The sequence below is a fragment of the Lepisma saccharinum genome, chromosome 21 (assembly GCF_977018435.1).
Source record: "Lepisma saccharinum chromosome 21, izLepSacc3.1, whole genome shotgun sequence".
NCBI lineage: Eukaryota > Metazoa > Arthropoda > Insecta > Zygentoma > Lepismatidae > Lepisma > Lepisma saccharinum.
Window position 1 is genome coordinate 16,822,362 of NC_139249.1, and position 26,027 is coordinate 16,848,388.

The 26,027-nt window shown below is 39.2% G+C and overlaps 2 protein-coding genes across 4 annotated transcripts; one reads left to right on the top strand and one right to left on the bottom strand.

The window, feature by feature from the left end:
* Positions 1-223: 223 nt before the first annotated feature.
* LOC146003888 (solute carrier family 61 member 1-like) lies at positions 224-25,194 on the bottom strand. 3 transcript variants are annotated; one of them, XM_083142353.1, is made up of 5 exons: positions 25,107-25,194; positions 19,494-19,557; positions 17,444-17,578; positions 7,658-7,703; positions 224-3,869 (listed from the first exon to the last, which is right to left on the bottom strand). In XM_083142353.1, the coding sequence occupies exons 3-5, from the start codon at positions 17,499-17,501 to the stop codon at positions 2,489-2,491; spliced, it is 1,485 nt and encodes a 494-aa protein (XP_082998479.1). In that variant the 5' UTR covers positions 17,502-17,578; positions 19,494-19,557; positions 25,107-25,194; the 3' UTR covers positions 224-2,488. The 3 variants fall into 3 exon arrangements, with proteins under 3 accessions (XP_082998479.1, XP_082998481.1, XP_082998480.1); XM_083142355.1 differs by lacking the exon at positions 7,658-7,703 and having other exon boundaries at positions 25,107-25,187; XM_083142354.1 differs by lacking the exons at positions 19,494-19,557; positions 25,107-25,194 and adding an exon at positions 19,225-19,309.
* On the top strand, positions 19,860-24,890 carry LOC146004466 (uncharacterized). Its single transcript, XM_083143321.1, has one exon. It carries the CDS (start codon positions 19,860-19,862, stop codon positions 24,888-24,890), a length of 5,031 nt encoding a protein of 1,676 aa, XP_082999447.1.
* Positions 25,195-26,027: the final 833 nt, after the last annotated feature.

Consider the following 26,027-nt stretch of genomic DNA (forward strand, 5'->3'; position numbering starts at 1 on the left):
GATTGCCACACACAATAGCAAGTTTGGGGGCAGATTGGGAAGAAGCTGTTCTTCGAACCACAACATAAAATTGTTAGTGTTCATCTCCCCATGATAGTCCCCAGAAGTTGTTTTTGAAAGGAACACTAACTTCGCCCCCTCCACAAATCCACTTTCACCACCGGCATGCACAATGATAAACCTTGGACCCTTTCCTGTTGGCACTTTTAACCCCCCCCCCGAATCTTTGGAATCCAGCCAAACTTTGGGGACAGTGTGGTGTGTGTTCACGAAACTTTCATCCATGTAAATGAAAGACCGGCAGGGTTGCTCTCTGCGCAGTTCTTTAACTTCACGCAAAAATGATCGCCGCAAAGCAACTATGCTGTTTCGTTCAAGGAGTAGCTTAATGCTGTTTACGCTGTGCTTTTTAAATCTGAATCCTAATTTTCTTATGATCATACCCAACAACCAACGCGAAACCTTAAAATTAACAGTTTCTTGCAGTTCCTTCATCACTTTATGTACGGTGACAACAATGCCTTTCGTGTATAAATCATGGATTGTTCGGCGCACGACTGCTTCATCAAAAGAATCCAGATTTGTGACACGTTGTTGGGCGTTCCGTCGGTTTTTGCCCGCCGTTGAAAAAGGTTTCCCGCTCACAATCGCAACACTTTTGTCTTTCTCCTTCAAAATTCTCCACACAGATCTTTCACTGACACCTGTCGCCAGGAGCGTTCTGTGAACACCTGTGGTTTTGTTTTCATCGCAATCAAAGTACTTATACATATTGAAAACTATTTCTCTTGTATCGCTGTGCAAGGGCTTACCTTTCTTTACTCCACAGCTCATTGTACAACAATGACAAAACCAGCCAAAAAAATCCCTAACAAAGAAACAAAATAGCAAGCAATCCCTCGCTCGTAGCTGCGGTTTGTTAGACTAATGTAGCAGTGTGGGGGTTTGCACGCCTGCATTGCCCCTCTCGGAATGATTTCGATTGGTTTGCACGTCACCTTGTCGTCCACTCTAGCGAATGAGCCTCCGCTTCTGGAAGGAGAGGTGAAGGTGGGAGATGACGTCACTGCCAAGCTATTTCTTCTGCGCTGTAATCATAACCAACTTCAACTCTACATTAAGTAGTTGTCCTTGTATATTTTTTTTTTTTGAATGTACATCACTACACATATGAAAAGTTCCTGTTCGGAGAAAGTTTACAGTGTAGGAAGGTCCCATTCGATAAAGATTATTAAGCTCATTAATGCCTTTTAAGTCCTGCGCCATGTCCATGCAATGTAAGGCATCAGGCTTTGGGCCACGTTCTGGTTCGAGTCTGCTGAGTGAAGTGTAACAACTATTCTAAGATTTTAGCCAGTGTATGTGACAGGTGACACCATCCTGAGGAAATTGGGGAGGTACGAATGAACAGTGTAACCTGGTCAGGGAAACGTACAATATCAACTGGGGGTTTATTGTGCTGACCCCACGTCACTCCGTAACTGGTTGGATGAATGCCCACATCTGCTGAGGCATGTGGGAGTGAGGTCAGAATTCAGTAGGTACACTGGCCCTCAAGGGCTGTTGTGCCATGGGTTATTTATAATGCTTATTAAAAACACATCGATAAATGTGTTTCAAGCAAATGCAGTCTATCTGAATGAAAGGTTAGCTCTTCAAACTTTCTCCTTTCGGTCCTTGTACTTTGTACAATTATATATGTTCTCAGGGTACTTGAAAAAATAATTTTTTGCAGAGTGCTCCATTTAACATTAGGCCGTAGACCTCCATCTCATTCAGCTCCTGGTGCTTTGTGAAGGTAATAGCATCCCATACTTGAACTGCTGGTCCACTCATAATTTGCCTATCTGTGCATCTAGACTCGTGCGATTTGTTCATGTTTAATGTTTTACAATGCTCTTCAAGAGTCTACATTATTGTAATGGTGAGAACTTAGGAAGTAGGCATGAGATTAAATGCAAAGAAGCATGTGTGCTTTGCCTGTGATTCAAATTGGTTCCAATTATATTGCCAGCCTTTGTGGCAGATTGATCAGTGTTAACATGTTACGAAGTCAGAACAGCTATGTTCGAACCCTGTTTGTTCTATCACCACTCATTAGTTTATCCTTATCATTGCAATTAGCCAGAGGTAGAAAAGAGATGGAAAATAATCAAGAAAGACTAAATTGGTTGATGACCTTTAAATATTTATAATATGGTCAATAAATTATAAACACCCTATATGCACACACACATAATTAAAAGTAAACTATAAACAATATTGTAATTGTTTTAAAGAAGAACATATTCTTAAGTTATATCACTTTACTAACTCTCGTACACAAAGGTACGACTAAATGAACTAGATCAATGTACATTTACATTTTAACATATTTTTTAAAAAAATCCTATTCCTTGCATGTACATAGTCACTTTTTTGTCACAGGAACACACACACATATGAACACTCGGTACAACAATCAACGTTTCACTCTGAAAGGAACCAACTAGCTTTCCATTTCTTCTAACAATGATGACTTCTGTTTGTGCTCCTCCTCGTATCTACGCGAGAAGCGGACACTAAGCAACGTTGCCCCCACCAGTAGGACCGAGCACATAGCAAACATCGTACGGTTCTGACTGTGTTGCTTTGACTCGTCGCCCTTCAACCAGAGAAGCCCGCTGCACGTCATCAAATTCATTGGCAGCCGGAACCAATTTGTAATATTCGCCCGGAGCTCTTCAGGTACCACCTGACTCCTTAAATATCCGGCAGCCGGAAAATACAAACCGATCGCTACCTCCAGAACGAGAAAAGCAATGAACGATATGTCCGGAAGGGGATTTCCGGGACTGGTGGAAATGACACACGTAGAGGTGCAGAGAAGCGCAAGGATTGTCGACAGCGTCAGCACCTTTTCCGAAGAGAATTTCTGGGCCAAAAGCAAAGCATAGAGGGATGATCCAATCATAATGCACACCATGAAACACGAGAATATCATTCCCAGCGGCGGACGACTTGAATCCAGAACAGGAGTCCACAGGAAAACAAACATGTACATCACAGCTTCAAACAGGGATTGTATGAATCCCAACTGAAGAATAGTATCTTTCGAAAGAATACGCCGCAGGCCCTCAACACACGAGTTACATAATTTCATGTTTTGGTTCCCGTAATTTTCTTCCCACGAATTGCATACTACGATACCGCACATCACTAAAAATGGTACAGCTAGTAAGAAAGGGACTAGGGGTCCCCAGTCTAACCACTCGACCATAAAGTTCGACAGCACACCTGCGATAATTGCCAGAAAGCCATTCCAAAATGTAACCTTTGCGAAAGTCACGGATATCCACTCTGGTGGAAAATCAAAGTGCACCGTGTGCTCATAAACATACCATGCCTCAAAACTTGAGAACAACATCGACGTCGATATCCCACCCAAAATTCGTCCAATAAGCAAAATATAGAAGTTGGAACTCATTTTCGTCAGACAGCATACCGAGTACAGTATGCTGAACGCAATGCACATCTTCTTACGGCCAAAACGGTCTGCAAGAGGTCCGGTTGCTGTTCCAAATATAACGCTGGCAGCGAAACCAACCACGTACAGTATGGCAATCTGATTTTCTGCAAACCCATAATAACTGTAGAGTTTATACACGTATGGACCCTGAAGCCAGTCCGAGAACAATGCAAGGAAGTACACGGCAAAAAACTTCCTCTGGAACTGTCGGAAGTGTGGATTGTTTCCCGACGACAGCTGTGGCTTGGTTTTCATAGCAAGGGCTTGTATAGCCACAGAAATCATCCCAAGGATGACAAAGCTCGAGTAGATCAAAGCCTGCATGTTGGCTTCTTCAATATGCACAACTTCAGGAATTATTCTGAAAAATAAAAGAAAACACATGCATGTAGTACACACTATAGTTTCATGGTTAATTATTTATTTAATTTATTTGTGGGCAACAGCTTTTTATATCCAGTTGAAAATTATTTGCAAAGAACACATATTACAGATGTTGAGTGAAAAAGAACTATTTTAACTTTTCCTGGGATGAAGTGGTGAACCTACCAGTTGCCCAGCATAAGTGCGTTTTGATGCTTTGAAGCACATGCCTGTTCTGAGTGCTCCTATGGTGCATTTAATGAAGATGTGACGGAAATTATGTCTGTACAGTATATCATGGAATATCTCTTACATGACTGTCAAACCAATATTAGTCAGTTAAATCATAGATTTCAGATGTGGAGCAATTCGATGATACTGACAATGTATTTTTAAGCAGCAAATGTTTCTTTGGTCTTTCTTGCCCCCCCCCCCCCCCCTTTCCATGGCATATCATAGGAAAGAGCAGTTAGAAGACATGGAAAATGCAGAGAGATTGATATGTAACTCAGCTAACTAAATGTTAGACCCAAAGTCAATTAGAAATGTTTAGATATACAGTCCCAATTTCATAATCACATCTTCACCAATGCCTGTATGAAATTGTGATCATATATCACCCTCATATTCGTACGAGAAAATAACTAGTAGTATGATATCAACTAGAAACTAGATGATATATCGTCACAATATTTTGATGATATATATTGTGGAGACGATGTATTGCAGATCACGATATGGAAAAAATATTGTATCATCTTTGATGATATATCACGATATCAAATTTTCGATATTGTCCATCCCTACAGAACACCCCTTGCCTTGTGCTAGATAGCACATTTTATGTGATTATTGAGCATAAGCAACACAAAAATAATGAGTGAACTGTATTGACACTTGGACTATCTGCTTACATTTCAAACTTTCAAGTACTGTATTTCTTCGAATCCAATGTGATTTTGTCGAAAATTTAGATGTGCCTTGGGTTTGATGGCATCTTCATATCTGAGTAGATATATGTATAAATATACCACGGTATTAATGGAATATAGAATAAATGTATTTGCCAATTTTGATAAGCAAGTTGTTTCCTCGATGCTTTACCGAAATTTGATTTTGAATTTAACATTTTGGGTGCGTCAGCACTAACGCCGCAACACATATAGCGACCACTAGCCATAGGGCCAGTTGCCAGAGCCTCGTTAGTCTTCAGTCCAGGGTGTACTAAGTGGAAGTGAGGTTGACATTTGGGTGTACTACGTGGAAGGTCACCCCATACACCCCGCTTTACCGAAATACCATTATTGATAAAAATCACCCTTAATGAAATTTTCTTCCCATTAAATTTGTTGTTACATCAATTAACATTTCACAACAAGGAGTTAGTCCTTTTTAGCGGTAAAGTACAAAGGGGAAAGAAAGGAAGAAGGTTTATTCTTGTCCTCTTTAAAGTAAAGAGGTGGTCAGCAAGTCAGCTTTTGTAAAGTGCACATTAAACACGCATTAAAAATGAAAAACAGAAGCATCACTCAAATGATGCAGCCACGAAGCTGGTCAACAATTTATTGTAAGTGAAATGTCTAGTAGCTGTTGGGAGAGATCAACGGCAGCAGTTATTTACTAAGTATTGTTCTAATTCGAAATTCAAATTATCCGATATGCCTATGCCATCTGGTCAGATTTGCAGGAACTACTGTATGTAGGACACTATGCTGCCTGGAGTCGTTCAAAACATGGTGCAGGTGCAAAATAACGTCTACTGTTCAGTTTTTTGTTGTAAATCATTTTATGTGTCAGAGCATGTGTAAAGTTTTCATGTGTTTTCACCCCAATGAATCAACAAAGTTAAATTGATAAATAAATTGAGGAAAAGAGAATTGATAGACAGAAGCCTGGCTACGGAGATAATACTGAAATGTAGCAAGAACATGGGTCTGCTCATTTCATTTTTCGAAAGAAGATTACATATTACCAGGAAGTTTTAGATTGTACTTTATAAACAAAATATATTTTTGGAAAAGTCATGAATCATCTTGCACAATGCATCCAGATAAATAATGTAATATGTATGAAATTTAGAACAAATGCAAGTCGATTTAAGTGGAAAGATGAAAATTGTTTAAGAATGAAATGAATTGTCTTAAATGTGAGCCGAAAAAGAAAAGAGGCATGTTAACATTGTTTTCATTCACCATGATGGCCTTTTCCAGTGTAGATAGTCTGGTCATGAAATTGTAAATATTATTATTATTATTAAACCAGCCTGCCTCCTTAGAGCAGTGGTGAACCCAGGCTCGCTCTAATCAAGAGAAAGCATAGTTTATTGATCGTAACTAACCCAGGAGGTAGAAAAACTATTAAATGAACAGAATTAAAAAAATATTAAACGGACATTATTACAGGGTTTTTTTTTTAAAAAAAATCATCACTAAATGCAAAAACCCTTATCATTAGTATATATTCCTCAAAACATATGTACTTACTTAAATACAGTAGAACGGTGGCAATATGATTGCATTTTTCTCCTACTGCATATGTATTATATATTTTTTCTTTAATGCATATGTATTATATATTCTTTCTTTAATGCATATGTGAATTGCTTTATTGTTAAGTCATCTCCGAGAGCCCCAGTTCCAACAGATGATACAGCACTGCTTTGAAGGACCAGTGCATAAGAATTTTGTCTGCGATTTCCGTGTTCTATTGCTAATCATCATTAAATGTTCCACTCTCAGCATAGCTTCATGTTTATTACAATTGCTGGAAGTCACATTGTATTCACAATATGCAAAAACTTTGCATAACTGATAACTTCAGTTCAGCACAGTGGCCATGCGGTGTAAGGAGCAAGCTTTGGGCTCAGACTGAGGGACATGCCCAGGTGCAAGTCTTCCGAGGGAAGCGTTGACATTTTTTCCTAATATTTTGACCTGTGTATGGGACCAGTGGCCCATACCATCATGAGGAAATTGGGGAGCTACGAATGAGTAGCGTAAACCAGTCGCAGAAAACCTACAACAATGACTCGGGTTTAGTTGTGCTGACCACACGTCATCCTGTAACTGGTTGGATGATGCTCACCGGCTCTTACACCATGGGTTATTATTATTATAGCATAAATTCAACGTTCCATAACAGCCATAACTGTACAATACTACTACCTACTACTAACAGAACGTAAACAAAGGATGTATCCTACATGCAACGGCCATATCGAAAGCAACACTAGTGAATAATGGCATCTTGGATTCGAAGAAATACAGTATTTACTACTTTTGTGCATTTGAGTATATTGTACAGCAGAAGAAAGTTTCTCATATAAAGACAAGATAAAGAGAAGTTACCTTAATCGGTTTTTGATAAGGCCAAATATTATTAAAAGAATCAGTTACTTATGGTAAGTTTCACTTCTGACGCACAAAGCAGAAACTCTACAAATTGATGGATCAAGTTACAAAACCACGAAACTTAGAACACCGAATATGACCTGCCTAACCTACTCGCACACATACACAGGAGCCAGATTACAACTAGAAGTAATTCACCACAAGGTAAATAAAATTGCAAATAGCTTAGTACTTTGCTTTTGTGAAACGCGCTACCACCATTTGATTGGGGACTACAGGCTGTCCAGCGAAAGATTCAACTTGGACAAACCCAGACTTCGATGATATGCTTCAAAGTGTTACTTTTTATGGCCAAAAGTGAAACCCATCCATAAATCGTGAAGAAGTTAATATTTCTATTTTTTTCACACAAGTAAAAGTACTATGTAGAACTCACCCTACACCAACCGTATTTCCTTCTGGTAACAGATTATGTTTTCCTGCTGGGTTAGTAAGAAATTGAAAAGTAGTATAGGTTATATGTACACAGAATCAACATACTTTTACCATTTTCTCTGACTTACATTACAATGTGCTACTATTACTACCTATCTACATGCACACATTTGAATGTAGACCTATATTATAAATAATACCTATTTACAATAATAAAAACATTCCCAAAATTGAATTAATATGATTCATTCTCAAAGTCCGTTTGTTGTTTTTAGGATTACCTTAAAGCAACCAGATGAATTTACAAATACCCACACACTGAAACTACATGATGTCCTAGAACTACGAGGGCAATTCGGAAAAAAACCTCCGTTTGCGCATGCGCGAGAAATGTCCGGGAAGAGCGACGTCAGTCCTGTGGCAGTATGTGCAGTAGTCCAGTAGACAGTGAGCAGTGGAAGGAGAAGGTTGTGTTGCAGTTCACTCGTCCGTTACAACAATTGAAAATGAACGTTCCAATAGCAAAGCCCGCCAAATGTGAAGTGCGTGCCGTAATTCGATTTCTGTGTGCGAAAAATCTTTCGGCGGCTGCGATTCATCGTGAACTGTGTGATGTTTACGGACCAAACGTGATGAGTGACAGTGTCGTATGTGAATGGTGTCGCATGTTTAAAGATGGACGAACCGACGTGCACGATGCGGCAAGAAGTGGGCGCCCATCTGTAGTCGGCAACGAACTCATGGAGGAAATTGACAAAACTGTCCGTAAAACCCGTCGGTTCACGATATCGGAACTTTCTCTGCGCTTTCCCCAACTTTCTCGGACTGTTTTGTACGAGGTGGTGACAGAAAAGTTGGGGTACCACAAGTTCTGTGCTCGTTGGGTTCCAAAACTCCTTTCGGAGGAGCACAAAAATAACAGAATGGGCTCTGCTTTGGACTTTCTGTCACGTTATGCCGAAGAAGGAGAACAATTCCTTAACAGAATTGTGACTGGCGATGAGACCTGGGTGTTGTACGTGAACTCTGAAACCAAACAGCAAACAATGGAGTGGGGACATACGCACTCACCAAAGAAACCCAAAAAGGCTCGGTGAACATTGTCTGCCAGAAAGGTTATGGCAACAGTCTTCTGGGATGTGAAAGGTGTACTGTTAGTGAAGTTCATGGAGCGTGGATCGACCATCACTTCAGAAGTCTACTGTGAAACATTACGACAACTCAGACGAGCCATCCAGAACAAGCGTTGGGGCATGCTGACTTCCGGTGTGGTGTTGGTTCACGCTAACGTTTGCCCGCACACTGCTGGACGTACTCAAGAACTTTTGGAGCAGTTCCACTGGGATGTTTTTGGTCATCCTCCCTATAGCCCAGATTTGGCACCGAGTGACTACCACCTCTTCAGGCACATGAAACAGTGGCTTGCATCGCACCGCTTCGACAATGACAATGTGCTTCACGATGCTGTTAGCAGGTGGCTTCATTCCCAGGCGGCAGATTTTTTTGCAGAAGGAATTTCAAACCTTGTAAAACGTTATGACAAGTGCCTCAATTTGAATGGTGATTATGTTGAAAAGTAATGTCATGTTGTAAGTTTCAAATGTATATAATACAAGTTCTGTATCTACGAATGTATGTCATTGATAACCAAACGGAGGTTTTTTTCCGAATTGCCCTCATATCTTAGACATTTTCACAGCTAATTGTAGAATGTAAATAAAATTCAAAACTGTCTTTGTAAAACAATTTCTCTCCAATTCCTCTACAATAGTAATAAAAATAATATACATATTCACTGTGTTACAATTCATGTAATTTTCTTTCTATTAGTGGGCCTCTACAATAACAATACATTTAATACTTATTTACTGTGTTATTGTGGGAGTAACTTCGACTCTTGCAGAAACTAATTAGCACACTTAAAATTTTCACTTAGTATTAGTTGCCTCAGAAATAATGTTTTAAAATGTGGCTTGCACGAGCAGGCATTCTTTTTTCCTGGTCAACTCGCACGTAAGTTTTTGAAGATTTGCATGTGAGGCTAAAAGGGGGTTTTGTGTTCGAGACCAGATAATACATGATCAGGTGAATATGGCATTTAGGGGTATTATTTTAATGCTAAGAGCCCATTTAGGATATTTTAGCAATGCTAACAGCCCTAAACCTGAACCGCCTAGTACAAAAACAAAAGCAATTAAAACTTGCGACCATGAACATAGGCAGCTGGGCAGAATTGCGCTGGTGCCACATTTGGGAAAAGCAAAGTGAGAGCAGGACAAAAGTCGCTGGCTCCCACTCACTGTGTGGCAACATCAACCAGGCTGCATTGCCTAGTTCGAGCGTCAGAACCAGGGACATAAATAGCACCCCCGCAAGGTTCACGGGCTTCGGGGGCAGAGTAAGAATAATAAATTAAGGACCGATAGTTCACAAATGTTTTCCTTTTGGCATTAAAATATATTTTCAGCTATTTTTATGTCCCTACAACTGCAAACAGAAAATGTCAATCACTAGGAAAATAGAAAGTGAATTACCAGATTAGAAGAAAAACATTCCTTAGCTGAATAATAGTTCAAGTCATTGATTACGTCGCTGAAGGGTAGACGACAGGCAAGAAAATGCTTTTTTCTACAGTGCTGTAGTTATTCTAGTAAATCAGCTAAGCAATAGATTTTAGAGTATGATATAAATCAAATAAAGCTTCACCACTTTTAAGCTCCATCGCCCTAACGGAACACCGACAGACAGTCTACTAATTTCTGGGGAAAATTTAAAGAAAATATATCTTGCACTGTAGATACAGAAATTGTTTTCGGAATGTAATGTCGACTGAAATCAAAACAAGAAACACGTCGAACATCAGCGAAGTTGCAGAATTCCTCTTGATAGAAAGAAAAAAAAACGAGTATGGGGGTAGAACATCGTAGTTATGCTACTGGTCAGACCGATCTCTCTCTCTGGGGCACTTTTGTATCATCCCTGACTTTTCGAGCAAATACTGTCAGTTTGACTCACATGGATCACAAAGACCAACTCTACAACAAGATCTTTCATTCTCTTAAACCTCCGAACACACGGGGTTGTGCTCCGACGTGGGAACTTCTACCACCCACCCAATTTCATGGTGACAAAATATCCCTTCATACCTCACACACATGAAGTAGATGGCAGCAGCAGTCTGTATCCAAGACGACAGTAAACGAATGGCTACTCGCAAACAAATATAATACATTTATTCATCGTTAGACATTGTACAATGCAATAGATGTTGTCAGTTATTGGTTACATGGAACTACAATATGTTATAGATACTAATATGAGAGTATATGCGTATATAATGTAAGAGTATGTAGACATAGGACAATTATAATATTAGTGATGATGAAATAATATAAATATGGCAGTGGCAGTATACATAAAACAGGAAATAAACAATACAATACATTCTAGAATATTAAATCATTTTTGGGATGGATTTCGAATTCTTCTAGATTGTAAAGACCTTTTCTTTTAACCAAAGTTGAAGAGACACTGTGAGCAGCTTCTGGTAACATGTTGTATAACTTAATTCCTAAATACGTATAACTATTATGAAAAACTCAATATGCTGACCAAGGCAGTAATTTATTTTATTATAAAACATAAAACTAAATGTGATGTTTCAACCTTCTAGCAAGGTTGTATTGTATTTTGTACATTTGTACTTGGTGCAGAGTCTGAAGAAGACCTTGCTAGAAGGTTGAAACGTTAAGTTTAGTTTATGTTTTATAATAAAATAAATTACTGCCTTGGTCAGCATATTGAGTTTTCATATCATGGAAACAAGGCTTAATGGTGTTATAATAACTATTATGTGTTTTACTCAATCTGATTGGTGGTGTGTCGAGTTTGTAACAGAATCTTGTATTGTGTCTGTGCACAGTGTGTCTTGCGTTATAATTATGTACATTTTCTTTTGTATACACTAGACAGGTAAATATATATAACCTTGGCACAGTCATTATTTTTAGTTCTTTAAAGAGATTTTTACAGGAAACAGACTGATCAAATACTCCTGCCGTGCTTCGTAAAGCTTTTTTCTGCCAGATAAATACATCCCCAGCAACAGATGAGTTTCCCCATAAAGAGAATTCCATGATTCAGAAGGCTATTAAAAAATGCATAATATGATTGCAGCAACAAATCCTTGCTAATGTATGTTCTAAGCTTTTTAAGTAGAAATACCACCCTGGCAAGTTTGGAACATAGGTGATTTGTTTGGGACTCCCAAGATAATTTGGAGTCTAAGTGTAAACCAAGAACTTTTACAGAATTCCATTCATGGCCATTTCCTAATGTAAAAAATATTCTCTCTTTTATTTTCATTAATTGTAAGTTGATTTGTTTCAAACCAAAAAGTGGACCTTTCCTTTATTTCCTTATCAAGCTTCTAAACTGTAAATTTGTCACTGCCCACTGTAAGGAATGTGGTATCATCTGCATATAAAACAGTCTTATGAGGAATAATATTAGGTAAGTCATTTATATGAATATTGAACAACAATGGGCCGAGGACAGCCTTGTGGAACCCCATTTTTTATATTTAAGAATTCTGATTTTATGTTGTGTACAGTCACCATTTGTTGTCTATTTGACAAGTAGCAGTTTCTTAGATGCCATAAAAGTGTAATTTTTTTATTAATATTTGATGGGAAACAGAGTCAAAGGCTTTACTCAGATCAGTATGTGTTGCACTTACAGAAAGTTTGGATTCAAATGCATCTAACACAGTGGAAACAATGCTTTCACTCGTTTCACAGTGGATAGATGGGCTCTGAAACCATATTGTGCACTTGTATATAAATTATTATTTGTGAAATAGCTATAGAGTTGAATACATAAACAGCATTCTATAATTTTTTTAGACAATGGGAACAAGTGATATAGGATGGTAACTGTCAGGGCTCGATTTATCACCTTTTTTATACACGAGTATGACGACTGAGAGTTTGAGGCAGGAAGGAAAGTGCCCACAATACATCATCCAGTTTATGAGAATGCAAAGCAGGTACTGTAGAATATCAATGATTCTTTTTAAAACAAACTTCGACATTCCATAAAAGTCTTCAGATTTTGAATTACTAGGCAGATCGGAAAGTAACGCACAATATTTTTTTTCTCCCCAGGTATTGCAGCTGGAATGCTGAAATTGTACGACGAGAGAGTTTGAAGTTTGCACCACAGAGGGTATTTTTTTCCCCTCTGCAGCTCTAGCGAGAGAAGCCTGAACTACGAAACAAACATGGCACGCATGTTACTGTCGTCCACGTGTGAAGAGCAGCAAAGTGTGGTTGGATTTTTGTGAGCCAAAGACCATACACCGAGTGAAATTCACAGGGACATGCGTGGCGTGTATGGGGACGACTGTCTGGACCATAGCAATGTCTCCAGGTGGTGTGCATTCTTTCAAGAGGGCTGTGTGAACCTTAGTGATTCGCCACGCTCCGGGCGGCCGGTTACAGCTTCAACTCCGCAGAATATCCGTGCCATTGAGGCAGCAATTGTGAACGACCGGCGTGTGCACCTGCGAATCTTATCGCATACGTTCAACATTTCCTATGGTGCGGTGTACCACATTGTTCATGACACGTTGAAATTCCGTAAAGTTAGTGCTCGCTGGGTGCCTAAGATCCTGACAGACCACCACAAGGGCCAGCGAATGATGACAAGCATGGATCACTTAACGCGTTACTCCGCAGAAGGGCATGACTTTCTGAAAGGAATCGTCACTGGTGATGAGTCGTGGGCGTACCACTACACGCCCGAAACCAAGCAGGCCTCTATGGAGTGGAAACATGCTGGTTCCCCAGTACGAAAAAAATTCAAAGTGACTCAATCTGCTAGGAAAGTGCTTGTGACAGTGTTCTGGGACATGTTTTGTGTGTTATTGGTGGACTTTGCTGAACACGGGACCACTGTGAATGCTGCAGTCTACATTAAAACTTTGGTTAAGTTGCGTCGTGCCCTTCGTGACAAACGCCGCAACATTCATGCTGATGGTGTCAGACTTCTTCGTGACAATGCCCGTCCCCATGTTGCTGCTCCTGTTCGTGAGAAACTCACCGAATTTGGGTGGGACGTGCTCCAGCATCCACCATACAGTCCGGACCTGGCACCATCGGACTTTCATCTGTTTGGTCCCAAGAAGAAATTCCTGGCCGGCCAACACTTTGCGACAGATGCGGAAGTGAAATCAGCAGTCCGCAGATGGCTAAACTCCAACCAAACGGACTTCTACGAACAGGGCATATTGAAACTGGTACCACGATGGGAGAAATGTGTTGAGAAACTTGGTGATTATGTAGAAAAGTAGGTCAAAGATGTCAGTTCATTTGTGATTTGTTTGGTTTTTGTTACATATTAAACTTTTTGCGAAAAAAATTATTGTGCGTTACTTTCCGATCTGCCCACGTATTTAGTATTTGTGCTGCTTTTAAAATATCAGCAGGTTGGGTCTCATGCCACCGGAAGTCAGTCAAAATGTTACCGATGTCTTGTGACATGAGATTATTATATTCATAATCAAATTGATTCATAGAATTGTGGTTTGTATCCAATTTGTTACCTACCCTGACAAAGAAATAATTAAATTCGCTTGGAGTAACCGGAACATTTTCTTTTCTTCTGGGTTCCCTCTGCCTAATTCTGCCTTAATGACATTCCAAGCTGCTTTGCATTTATTATTGGAGTTATTAATAAATTTATCATTTGCTGTGCATTTAGCTTTTCTAATTTCTGATCTGTAAATATTTCTTAATTTGAGATATCTGGTTTTATCTGTGTTACCATTGTTAAATCCATTATAATACATCGTAAGTAAGAAAGTAAGATTTTTAATTTACTCAAGTGTGGATTATACCATTGACCTAAGTGGCTTTGTTCGCATTTAGCTATAATTAGTTTCTCCTTTTTTTGGGATAACGACAGCAGTCGTTATATATATCGGAGATGGTACTCATAAATTTCTCAAATAATGCATCGACATTTGCACTTGAGAAAATTAAATGAATCCAATCAACGTCTTTTAATTTGTTTCTTAGTACAGAGCATTCCCTGACATTCGCTACGAGACTCAGCGGCAAGTGGCCCAGTGTCAGTGCTTGTCTTTCTCGGTGAACGGGGTCCGCAACAGTCGCATGCTACGGTCTTTTTTTTTCTTTTCTTTCGCTCTCCCTGCCATCACTCTCTTTCCCTTTCTCTTGATGTTGCAGACTGACGCCAGTATAATCCTCCCTCGGAAGTTGTGTTGTGTCGTGTCCGTGTGTTGAAGATTATGGCACCAGAAAAGTTTAAATTACAACAAAGGATTTATCAGGTTGAGTGTTACTTCGGAAAGAGGAATTGTGGAGAAGTGCGACGACGTTTTGCAACGAAATTTCCTGGTGTTCCCATTCCACATAGGACCACTATATTAAACCTCGTAAAAAGGTTTAGATATAGCAGCTACTTCAAAACACCATTCTATGCAAAACTGACTAACATCTAGGATTGAAAAGCTGGTATCTAGGTTGTCGCCGATATATAGTGATTAATTAACCTGAAACCTGGAGGTACATATATTTGCAATTCTTCATCCCGTAGCCAGTGTTCATTTATGCTTAAAATAAAAAGGTAAAAAAAAGGTAAAGTGCTCCCCTGTGCATAGCACCATGCCATGAAGGTGTATAGGGGGTGTGGGGGTAACGCCCCACACTTTCTTGATCCGGTCGTGAGTGGGGGTGATGTGATCAGCATCATGCCCCTGACCGCCTTTACCCCCCAGGGTTTCCCCCAGGTACCCATGTTATTCGACGCTGGGTGGGCGCCGGGGCCGCTTCCATCGTTAGAAAAGTTCCCGGATTTGAACCGGCCGGGGATCGAACCCGGGACCTTTAGCATGGTAGTCAGACGCGTTACCGACTGAGCCACCGCGGCCATTATTTATGCTTAAAATACAGTTATTTATTCCCCCTGTTAATATTTCTAGTTCATCTAATTAATTTTTATTGGACCTTATGTTCAGAAGCAATAGTAAGATATAATTTCCATTACAAGGTGGTAACTTAGCTTGCCGTAGTAATTGTGTTTGAATATTTTCGTGGATTAATCTCACATCATAATTATGAATTGGATTGTCCACCACCCGACTCAGTGAGGGCCTGTCTTTGCTTATGAGGCTGGGTGGGGCAGAAAGTTTCAGTTTTGGTTCAGTTTCTTGCCATTTCAGCTCGATATGTTTGGAGCTTTTACTTTGATTTGCACTATGACTTTATTGTACATAATTGATCACATACCCCTTGCTTACCTGACCAATTTAGATGCAAACCATGGTTTGTATGCTTATCAGTCCCTAACCTACTTATATCTAACATTTCTACATTCTTATACTTTTTACACAAATACTTGATTTTCCTGTTTGTATTATGTACTGAATATTTACACATGAGTCAGACTGCAGATCATATCTACGAGGTATATTTACAACAATCACTTTCGACATGACCAGATCATTCAGTTTCTTTCCCAGTGTTTCTGCAACATTCTGTCCTTCGTTGCAGGCCACATTGTTTGCACCAGCCATGATAACTACACAGTTTTTTTTTCTTCCAAATTTTCAGGTTTTATGCCACTTACGATCCCTTGTATTTTAGCTCCAGGCTTGATAACACTGGGATTTCACCTAATTGTTTCTTCATTACACCTGCTTGCCCTCTGCCGCGACTGTCTGCAAAAATGTGCACTTGCATATGACTAGGTTTTTGCCTATTTCTCTTCTCAATTTTCCTTGGATTTACTGCTGAGGCATATTTACAAAGATTGCCTGTATCTTTCACTGTATACATGTCTTCCACTGGGAGTTATTGCAAGATACTGAATCTATTCTTGTTGATGAAAGTTACATTTTCCTTGCTTTTACTCTATTTTCTGCCATGCTTCACAACATGTGTCCATGTGTGGGTGGAGTCATTACATTCGTTTCTTTTTTCGATGGTTTCTAGTTTGTTTCTCAGCATTTGATTTTCATTTTTTAGTTCCAAAATATCACTTTCAAGAATTTTAACAATTTGTAGAAGAGTTGAACCATCATCACCTTCATTGTCCTTTGGGGAGATAGTATGGCCGCCATCCTTGATGCACTGGGGACAAAACCATTCAGTATTTTCTTGAATTCCTTCATCTTTCGGCACATTTCCACATCTAAAATGCAGCCATTTATCACACGAATCACAAAAAATGCAGTTTTTTTACTACCCTCTTACATTTTGCACATGTATCACCACACTTTATATGTAAATTTGTAGGAGCAGATACACACACATCTATGCTAGTCGGCGCCAATTTTTTTTTTTTTTTTTTTTTGTAATACAAGGAAGCAAAAAATTGTTTTTCAGAAAACATGCAGTAAGAAATCACTAAAACTCTGAAGTATGTATAAACAGTATATAATTAGAAATCGAACAATGTAAAAAATGCCTGTGCACCATGTTAAAATTTGGAATGAAACAATCAGTAAATAAATGTAAAATAAAGTTTGTAAATCATGCAAACCAATATTTCCATAGCCCTGCACAGTGATTTACCCACATGCATCCACCACTCCCTCCAACATCACATTTTTCCCCAGCATGGCCTAAAGCTTTCCACAAAAGCCCAATTTATGGTAATTTTGAAGCTACATTTACCCTTTGAAGGGGAAAATTTTGGATAAACATCTGGCCGTGGAAAGAGTTTCACATTATGCTATATGAAAATGTAATAGGATAGTTACCTGTATTCACATGAAGCTGACTTGCATTTGAGCTAATTGGCTTTCCTGAGCTTTCCATTGGCTGGCAATTTTTTATCTTCGGTTCATGCTTGGTAACAAGAGCTTATCACACTGGTTGTTTGCCTTTATCAATGCCTGAAAAAATAAAGTAATAACATAAATATCTCACTAAGATCTCTTGCATTCTTTGGACATAAAAACTGCCTCTCTGTCCAAAATTATCATACCATTCCTTCCTATCTTCTTCATCAGGGGTAAAATAAAGATTAATCAAATTTCTCCTGACATGACCAGGTAATACTTTTATTCCACGTGGCACACAAAATGATTTGGCGGATTTGAATCCAATGGAACATTTGTGGTCCATATTGAAGAAATGTGTTGGACACCCTACTCCAACATCCAAAGATGTGCTCAAGAGGATTATATCGTAAGAGTGGGAGAATATCAGGCTAGAGTCTAGTTTACGTACTTCTTGAGTTTTTGTGGTAACCGATGGGAGTTAACAACACTGCATGCTAGTCTTTGTGTCTGCGTTGTGAATGTGTGTTAAAGAAGAACAGGTTCCAAAATCTTCTAGATAGTGTAAAATACGTTTATCCCCAGTGATAATTCAGTGCATCATTCAAAACCATGCTAGCAGACGGCCGGCGCTCCGGCATCTCTTAGGGTAAGTAAGTTTTTCTTTTTACACTTTCTGTTAACGATAGCCCCACTAAGCATTCACGGGAACGAGGTATGCCTACGAGGTTAGGTTAGGCCTGTTAGGTTAGGTTCCATTAGCACTCATTTCACCCCTAAATATGTGCTTCATCATCGAAAAATGTCCTCAGTACGTTCAATCACGCATATCCGGACATCGGTTTTTCTCCAGGAAAGTTTTCCTCGCCTTGGGATTTACTTTGTTGAATTCCTTATACAATAACCTTTCCAACGATATATGACACGTATTCCTTAGGAAAAGGACGTAAACTAGACTCTTATTGAATATCAGCCCAGAGACATGCCAGAACCTAGTGAATTCTATGCAGCAAAGGGATAATGGTTCAGATTGTTTTATGATTTTTTTCCAAATTCTCCTAGGGAAAGACTAATTATCGTAGAATTTTGGAAAGCATTGTCACATGAAATTTGAATCTTTCTTAAAGTAATGAGCACTGTTTGGATTAAAGAAAAAGTTAATTATGTTGAAAAATAAAAACTTAAAAAATTACCTTACGCAAGCATGCACACATTCCTTGGACAAGGTATTCTCTGTTGGAAGCGACAGTAAGTATCGTAGACTAGTGGAAATGAATGTAGAAGTAAATTGGAACCTTAGTAGAATGCATTTAGGGACTTTATTTTAATGCTAAAAGAACCAGACAATCTGCCTAACCTAAACACGAAAGCATATAGCCTATTGAACAAAATCTTAAGTAATCGCTAAAACTCAGCAGTATGTGTTAACAGACATAAATTGAAAAGGAACCATGTAAAAAATACATTCGTAGAATGATGATATCGCAATAAAACAAAAGGAATTTGGGCCGTAATTATTTCAAACGTTATGCAATTTTTCTGTTATTTTTATTTGATGTGTCTCCTAAACCATTGTTGTGCACATCATTTGAACAAGACATTTTATCTTTTTTGTCTTCTAGCGGTGTACTTTAATCATTTCACTTTACCATCTCTATACGAATAAGACTGGTACATGCTGTATCTGCTTACAATAAATGGCCTATGTACCTTATTTCATTTTACATGAACGTGCCTTAACTGTTTTTTTTTATACATACATTAATAGCAGCCAATAAGAATCAAAAATCCCATTTTCCCTTCACTATGTATTCAAATACATCTTCAGGTATGCCTCGATTTCATTGTATGAGATAACAAAATGACAAGTGCTCCAGGCATACAAAATATTTTCATATGACACGCATCAAAATTACCATTTAAGTTGACGATGATATAATTTGTATTCTTTAGTTCATTTTCTTTAATTATCTTCCCAGTGCAAACTTAGATATTTATTCTTGCAAATTAAGAAACTGATAACACTTACATTTGACGTGGAACCATTTAAATACAATCATGCTGTATATCTTAAGGAGAGGTTGGGTCAATCCCTTGTGTTAGATATTATGTGAGTTGGCACCTGGCAATATTGTTTACTCTGTTTTCCGGGCAATAGCCTGTGCAGTATTTTCCTTGTTCTATGCTGTGTTAAAGTACTGTCATCCCGCGCAGAAAAAGTATGAAGATTGCCATCTTTTTTACTGTGTTCTGTACATGTTCTTGAGAATATAGTCAAAAGGATATTAGCAGCGAGTCTTTTATTTCTCGATCCAACATTTATTGGCGACCGTGACAGGACCTGTCTTTCTTTCTGTGTTGGACCGGAGAAGAAGTAAGTGCAAATATCCGAAAAATGTCAACGGACATTGATCGTCTCAAGAAAAGCCGTGCAGTGGCTAGGTCAGCTTTTACACGTGTTTCGGAGAAGATTGCAAATGAGTTAGCGATGCAAACTCCGGACAGGAATGTTATTCATGCAAATATCCAGTTGCTTGAAAATAAGGCAAGTGATCTGCATGCGGCTGACATATCTGTTTTTGATTTGATGTTGGAATCGGGTGCTAGTGAAAATGAGTTAGGGAAAGAACAGTCAGTGTCGGATGATTATCAGTGTTTGTTCAACAAGCGACGTATTGAAGTGTCGAACTTTTTGAAGTTGTCGGAAGGAAACTGCTGTCAAGGCGAGTCGTTTTCGGAAGTAAAGAATCGAAGATTCAAGTTACCTAAAATCGAACTGAAGAAGTTTGGAGGGGACTTGAAAGAGTGGTTACATTTTTGGGGACAATTCAAGAAGATCGATGAAGATGATACAATTCCTGCAGAGGACAAGTTTCAGTATTTGATACAAGCGACAATTGAAGGTTCTCGTGCACGCCAGCTTGTGAACAGTTTTCCACCAACAAAAGAAAATTACCCGAAAGTTGTGCAGTCCATGAAATCACGTTTTGGTCGCGATGATATGCTCGTGGAAGTGTACGTGCGTGAACTGCTAAAATTGGTGTTACAAAAGGTGTTGAACCGTCAAGAAAAAATTTGTTTGAGCACTTTGTATGACACACTGGAGTCCCAACTTAGAGCATTAGAATCGATGGGTGTTACCAGCGACAAATATGCAGCAATGCTGTTTCCATTGGTGGAGTCCAGTCTCCCAGAGGATTTGATGCGTGTGTGGCAGAGAAGAACATTGTCTGCAGCTGAGGAAAATAATGAGACAACACCGACTGGAAGACTGCAGTCCTTGATGTCATTCCTGCGAGCTGAAGTGGAAGGAGAAGAACGAATCAACCTTGCAGCAGCTGGGTTTGAATTGGATGGTGCAGCAGTGAAAGTTCGGAAGAAAAGGTGTTCTCCACCGCGTCAGCCTATTATCCCCAGTGCGACAGATTTGTTGAGTGTCAGTGGTGGTAGGGAGAAAAGTTGTGTGTTCTGTGGTGGTAAGCACAGTTCATATGATTGCTTTAAAGCCCAGAAAATGTCTCTCTCTGAAAGACAGAAGGTTCTAAAAGATAAAAAGTATTGTTTTGCATGTTTAAAATTTGGTCATTTTTCGAAGAAGTGCAAGGCCAATTTGAAATGTATTGTTTGCAAGAAAAAGCATGTTGTATTGATGTGTCCTAATATTTCAGACAAAGATAATGATTCTGACCATTATTCTGAAGGCAAAGAATCAAATGCTGAGGTAAACAATACACTGATAAACCAACTTGAAAATCCGCATGTATTCATGCAGACATTGGTAGTAGATTTGAAAGGTAACTACAATAGGAGCAGGAATGTGAGAGTTCTTATTGACACAGGTTCACAAAAATCGTATATATGCAAATCTCTTGTAACAGGTATGGGTTATAACTCCATTGGCAAACAAAGTTTGATACATTCGCTTTTTGGTGGTACCGTGTCTAGTCCTTGTAATCATAATGTTTATAACGTTAAGGTATGTAGCATTGAGAGAGAATATTCGTGCACATTTGATGTTCTTGATCAAGATACAATATGTGGTGAGATTCCTTATGTAACACCAGGTATTTGGTTAAATGAGCTGAACAAAAGTCAAATAAGGTTAACAGATACTGGTAAGATGAAAGGTCCAGTTGAAATTCTTATTGGTGCGGATGTTTGTGGTAAATTACTGACTGGCCATGTTGTGAAATTAAAGTGTGGTTTAGTGGCTGTGGAAACTCAGCTGGGATGGACACTTATGGGTAAAGTTCCAGGTGAAAACAGAAAATCAGATACAGCTTTGTTGGTATCGAATTTATATGTTGGTGAAGCCGTAGCTGATCTGTGGGAACTGGATACCATAGGAATCAAGGATCCCATTGCCAAGAAGTCTGCGGAAGAACACACACAGGCTGTCAAAGAACAATTTTTGCAGACACTGACATTCAATGCTGAAGGAAGATATGAAGTACAGTTACCATGGAAGGAAGATTGTTCGCCTCTCCCCACCAATAAAGAACTAGCAGAGAAACGACTTTGGTCAACTACACAGAAGTTGAAACAAGAACATCTGTTGCAGAGTTACGATGAAGTGCTACAAGAATGGTTGTCCGAGGGAGTCATTGAGGTGGTTCCAGAGGATGAAACAGAGAATTTTGGCCATTACTTACCCCATCGACATGTAGTGAAAGAGAGCAGTAACACGACAAAAATTAGACCAGTGTTTGATGCTTCTGCTAAAGTAAAAGGACACCCGTCTTTGAACCAATGTTTAGAACCTGGACCCAACTTGATTGCTCTTATTGCTGATATTTTACTACATTTTCGGAAAGGAAAAATTGGAGTTATAGCAGATATTAAACGAGCTTTTTTACAAATTGCTGTACACCCTGAAGATAGAGACTACCTGAGATTTCTCTGGTGGCACGATATTAATACTGGAACGGTTCAAGAATTCAGACATACTCGTGTAGTGTTTGGTGTTACGAGCAGTCCTTTTCTGTTGGGTGCTGTTATTGAACATCATTTGGATCAAGCATTGCAGAGTTGTCATTTCGGGAAGGAAGACTTAGCTTATACAGAAGATACTATTTTAAAATTACGAGGTTCCTTTTATGTGGACAATTGTGCCACCAGTGTAGACAATCACAAAAATCTCCATAAATTTATAAGAGAATCACGTGCAGTTATGGCTGAAGCAGGTTTTGACCTTAGAGGGTGGGAGTATTCAGTCCCTCAAATGGTTGATGAGGACATTAGCCCTACTTCAGTGTTAGGACTCAGTTGGAATCCTCAAGCTGATACATTTACAGTTAATTTGGACATTGAAGATGTTGAGCCCAAGACAGTTTCGAAACGTGTGATATTATCTGTAGCACACCGTATATTTGATCCTATAGGTTTTACTTGTCCCGTGACTCTTCTACCAAAATTGTTACTTCAGCAGACTTTGGCAGAGGGGCTCGGATGGGATGAGCAAGTTAGTGAAGAAATAAGAACACAGTTTTTAAACTGGGTACGAGAATTACCGATGCTAAAAGAGGTAAGGATACCCAGAAGTTTCATGAGCTGGGATTATGAATCCAATGAACTTAACTCTATGAGCATTCACGTGTTCTGTGATGCTAGCAAAGTGGCATATGCATCAGCAGTTTTCATGAGGGTTGACACAAGGAGAGGTGTTAGCGTACAATTGATTGAGGCAAAGGCACGAGTGGCTCCAAAGAATAGTACAATTCCTCGGCTAGAATTGCTTGCCGCAATGGTGGGAGCAAGGCTAGCAACCAGGATTCGAGAACATTTGAATTTAAAAGATAACTCCATTATCTTTTGGACTGATTCTTCTACGGTGCTGACTTGGATTCGACGAGAAGGAGTTTGGGGAGTATTTGTTGGGAACCGAGTTAAAGAAATTAGAAAACTGTCTGATCCCAGTGCATGGAAATATGTACCCAGTGAAATGAATCCAGCTGATTTTCCTTCAAGAGGTTGTGATGCAAGGCAGTTGTTGAGATCCTTATGGTGGGAGGGACCTCATTGGTTGAAAGGAGATCCGTGTGAGTGGCCACCGATGGAGTTTCTTATCAACAAGGAGGAAGTTGACAGAGAGAGAAGGAATGTGCTACCTTCATCAACGATGCTTAGTATGAAAGCTCAAGATGCTGAGTCTAGATGGTATTACAGATATTTCTCTAACTATAACCAAGTGATTAGACTCATTGGATGGATCAAAAGATTTTTGTATAATAGTAGAAATTCGCAGACTCATAGATCTGGAGATCTTGGTGTTCGCGAACTTCAGGAAGCAGAAAATGCAGTATTAAGACTAATACAACAAGAAGCATTCCGAGGAAATGATGACAAATCCCTTTCCTCTTTGTGCACATATGAGGGCAAGGACAAGATTATTCGTTTGAAAACCAAAATTATTGCCAGAGAAGATACTAAAAATGGCAAAAAAGCATGGATATGCCTTTTTACATGTGCAGTATATAGAGCCATTCACTTAGAGTTAGTTACTTCTCTATCAACTGGGATTTTTATCCAGGCTTTTAGACGATTCGTGTCAAGGAGAGGCAGACCCTCTGTAATCTACAGTGATAATGGTACCAATTTCAGAGGAACTGAGAATGCATTTATGACACTCGATTGGAAGAAAGTTGAAGAATATTCCACAGCTCAGCGAATCCAGTGGAAGTTCATTCCACCCAGTGCAGCCTGGTGGGGTGGTTTTTGGGAGAGATTGGTTCGTGTCCTGAAGGGTCTGTTGAAAAGAACACTCGGAAAATCAGTTTTGTACTACGAAGAAATGACAACAATCCTCTGTGACTGTGAAGCCATAATTAATTCACGCCCACTTACCTACATGTATGAAAGTGAGACAGAATTAGTTCCTCTAACACCTGCTATGTTCTTACAAGAAATCAGGGAGACGGGTGTACCTGATTGTGACCATGTGGATTCTTCAATGCTCAACAATCGTCTCCGTTACTGTCAGAAGTTGAGACAAGATATCAGGCATCGTTTCAGGAATGAGTATCTTGGACAGTTAACGCAAAAAGCCATAAACAGAGCATGTGGGTCTGTCAGGGTAGGAGATATTGTGTTGATTGGTTTTGACAATATGAAAAGATATAATTGGCCATTGGGTTGTGTAACTGAGATTCTTCCAGGTAAGGATCAAGTGACAAGATTGGTACGTCTGAAAACTTGCCATGGTGAACTACTTCGTCCTGTACAGAGACTGTATCCATTGGAGGTGACTGCAGTGGAGGGTGAAGCAATGAAGAGTTCATTACCTAAACCACAAACCAAAAAGAAAAATCAGAAAGACGTTCTCCCTCCCACTGAAACCAAACCTTGTTCCACACGTAGTGGGAGAGAGATAAAATTACCTAAGAAACTATTATTGTTTGATATGCCAACTCAGGTGGGAGGATGTTAGATATTATGTGAGTTGGCACCTGGCAATATTGTTTACTCTGTTTTCCGGGCAATAGCCTGTGCAGTATTTTCCTTGTTCTATGCTGTGTTAAAGTACTGTCATCCCGCGCAGAAAAAGTATGAAGATTGCCATCTTTTTTACTGTGTTCTGTACATGTTCTTGAGAATATAGTCAAAAGGATATTAGCAGCGAGTCTTTTATTTCTCGATCCAACACCTTGTTTACCTCGTGATGACGCAACGACGGCAAGAGGTGAATTTATCCATGAAAAGAATTTCAAATACATGCGCTAGTGTTGCACAATACAGATAGTAAACCATGCCAAAGTCGTAGACTGGAAGTACACGCCTTTCGAATTGCACTTCGACTGCAGCGCCAAATACAATCAGTAGATAAAACTGAGTACTCGTTGTTTTCCTTTCGTTTTAAACACTTATGTTTCACCATAGAAATCACATAGCATTTTCAAATGTTCGTACATATACATTTCCACACATTAGAAGAACTATAACCAACAACTTGCTGGCCAATAACGTAACCTGTGTCGCTGGCTTTCTACCTCCATGATTTTAAACAAATGAACAACGAGTGCGGAAACCACGTGACCTAGTCACCAACCATCTGCACTGCGAGCTGTGCACTTGCGTACTTCTGTTCTTGGCGCTTTCGAACTGTACTAGGTGACGTCACTTCCGCCAAGACCATACTTCAAGTCTGTACTTTGTACCTTTCGGACAGAGCCTCAAGCTCTCCTTGAAATTGAAAGTCGAACTTCATTTAAGGTGCAATTTAGCTATTTTATGCGGATTCGACTTGTCAACACTGCTAGCAAGGTGGCTATTTCTAATTAGAATTAGAATTAGAATTAGAAATTCTTTATTCATGGGCGAAGTTCAGCCTGTGGCTGCTCTGCTACTTAACCCGCAAAATCTAGTACAATAAAACAAACAAAATACAATTACTACTATAACATAAGAATCCCATTACATTTTCATTTCTAAATATGTCAGTAATTAACACTCTTAAAAGATAGAAACAATTTTACTCATTCACACACATCAAAGTAATTAAGAATTATAATGAATGAATTATAATTATGCATTCAGCAATTAACACTCTAGAAAGATAAAGACAATT

Bases quoted from the DNA above. Each gene is read 5' to 3' on its own strand.
- LOC146003888 (XM_083142353.1), bottom strand. From the start codon at position 17,501: ATGGAAAGCTCAGGAAAGCCAATTAGCTCAAATGCAAGTCAGCTTCAT. The intron at 7,704-17,443 runs GTAACTATCCTA...TTACTAACCCAG, and splicing joins TCAGCTTCATGTGAATACAG to CAGGAAAACATAATCTGTTA. The intron at 3,870-7,657 runs GTGAGTTCTACA...TTTATTTTTCAG, and splicing joins GGAAATACGGTTGGTGTAGG to AATAATTCCTGAAGTTGTGC.
- LOC146004466 (XM_083143321.1), top strand. From the start codon at position 19,860: ATGTCAACGGACATTGATCGTCTCAAGAAAAGCCGTGCAGTGGCTAGG.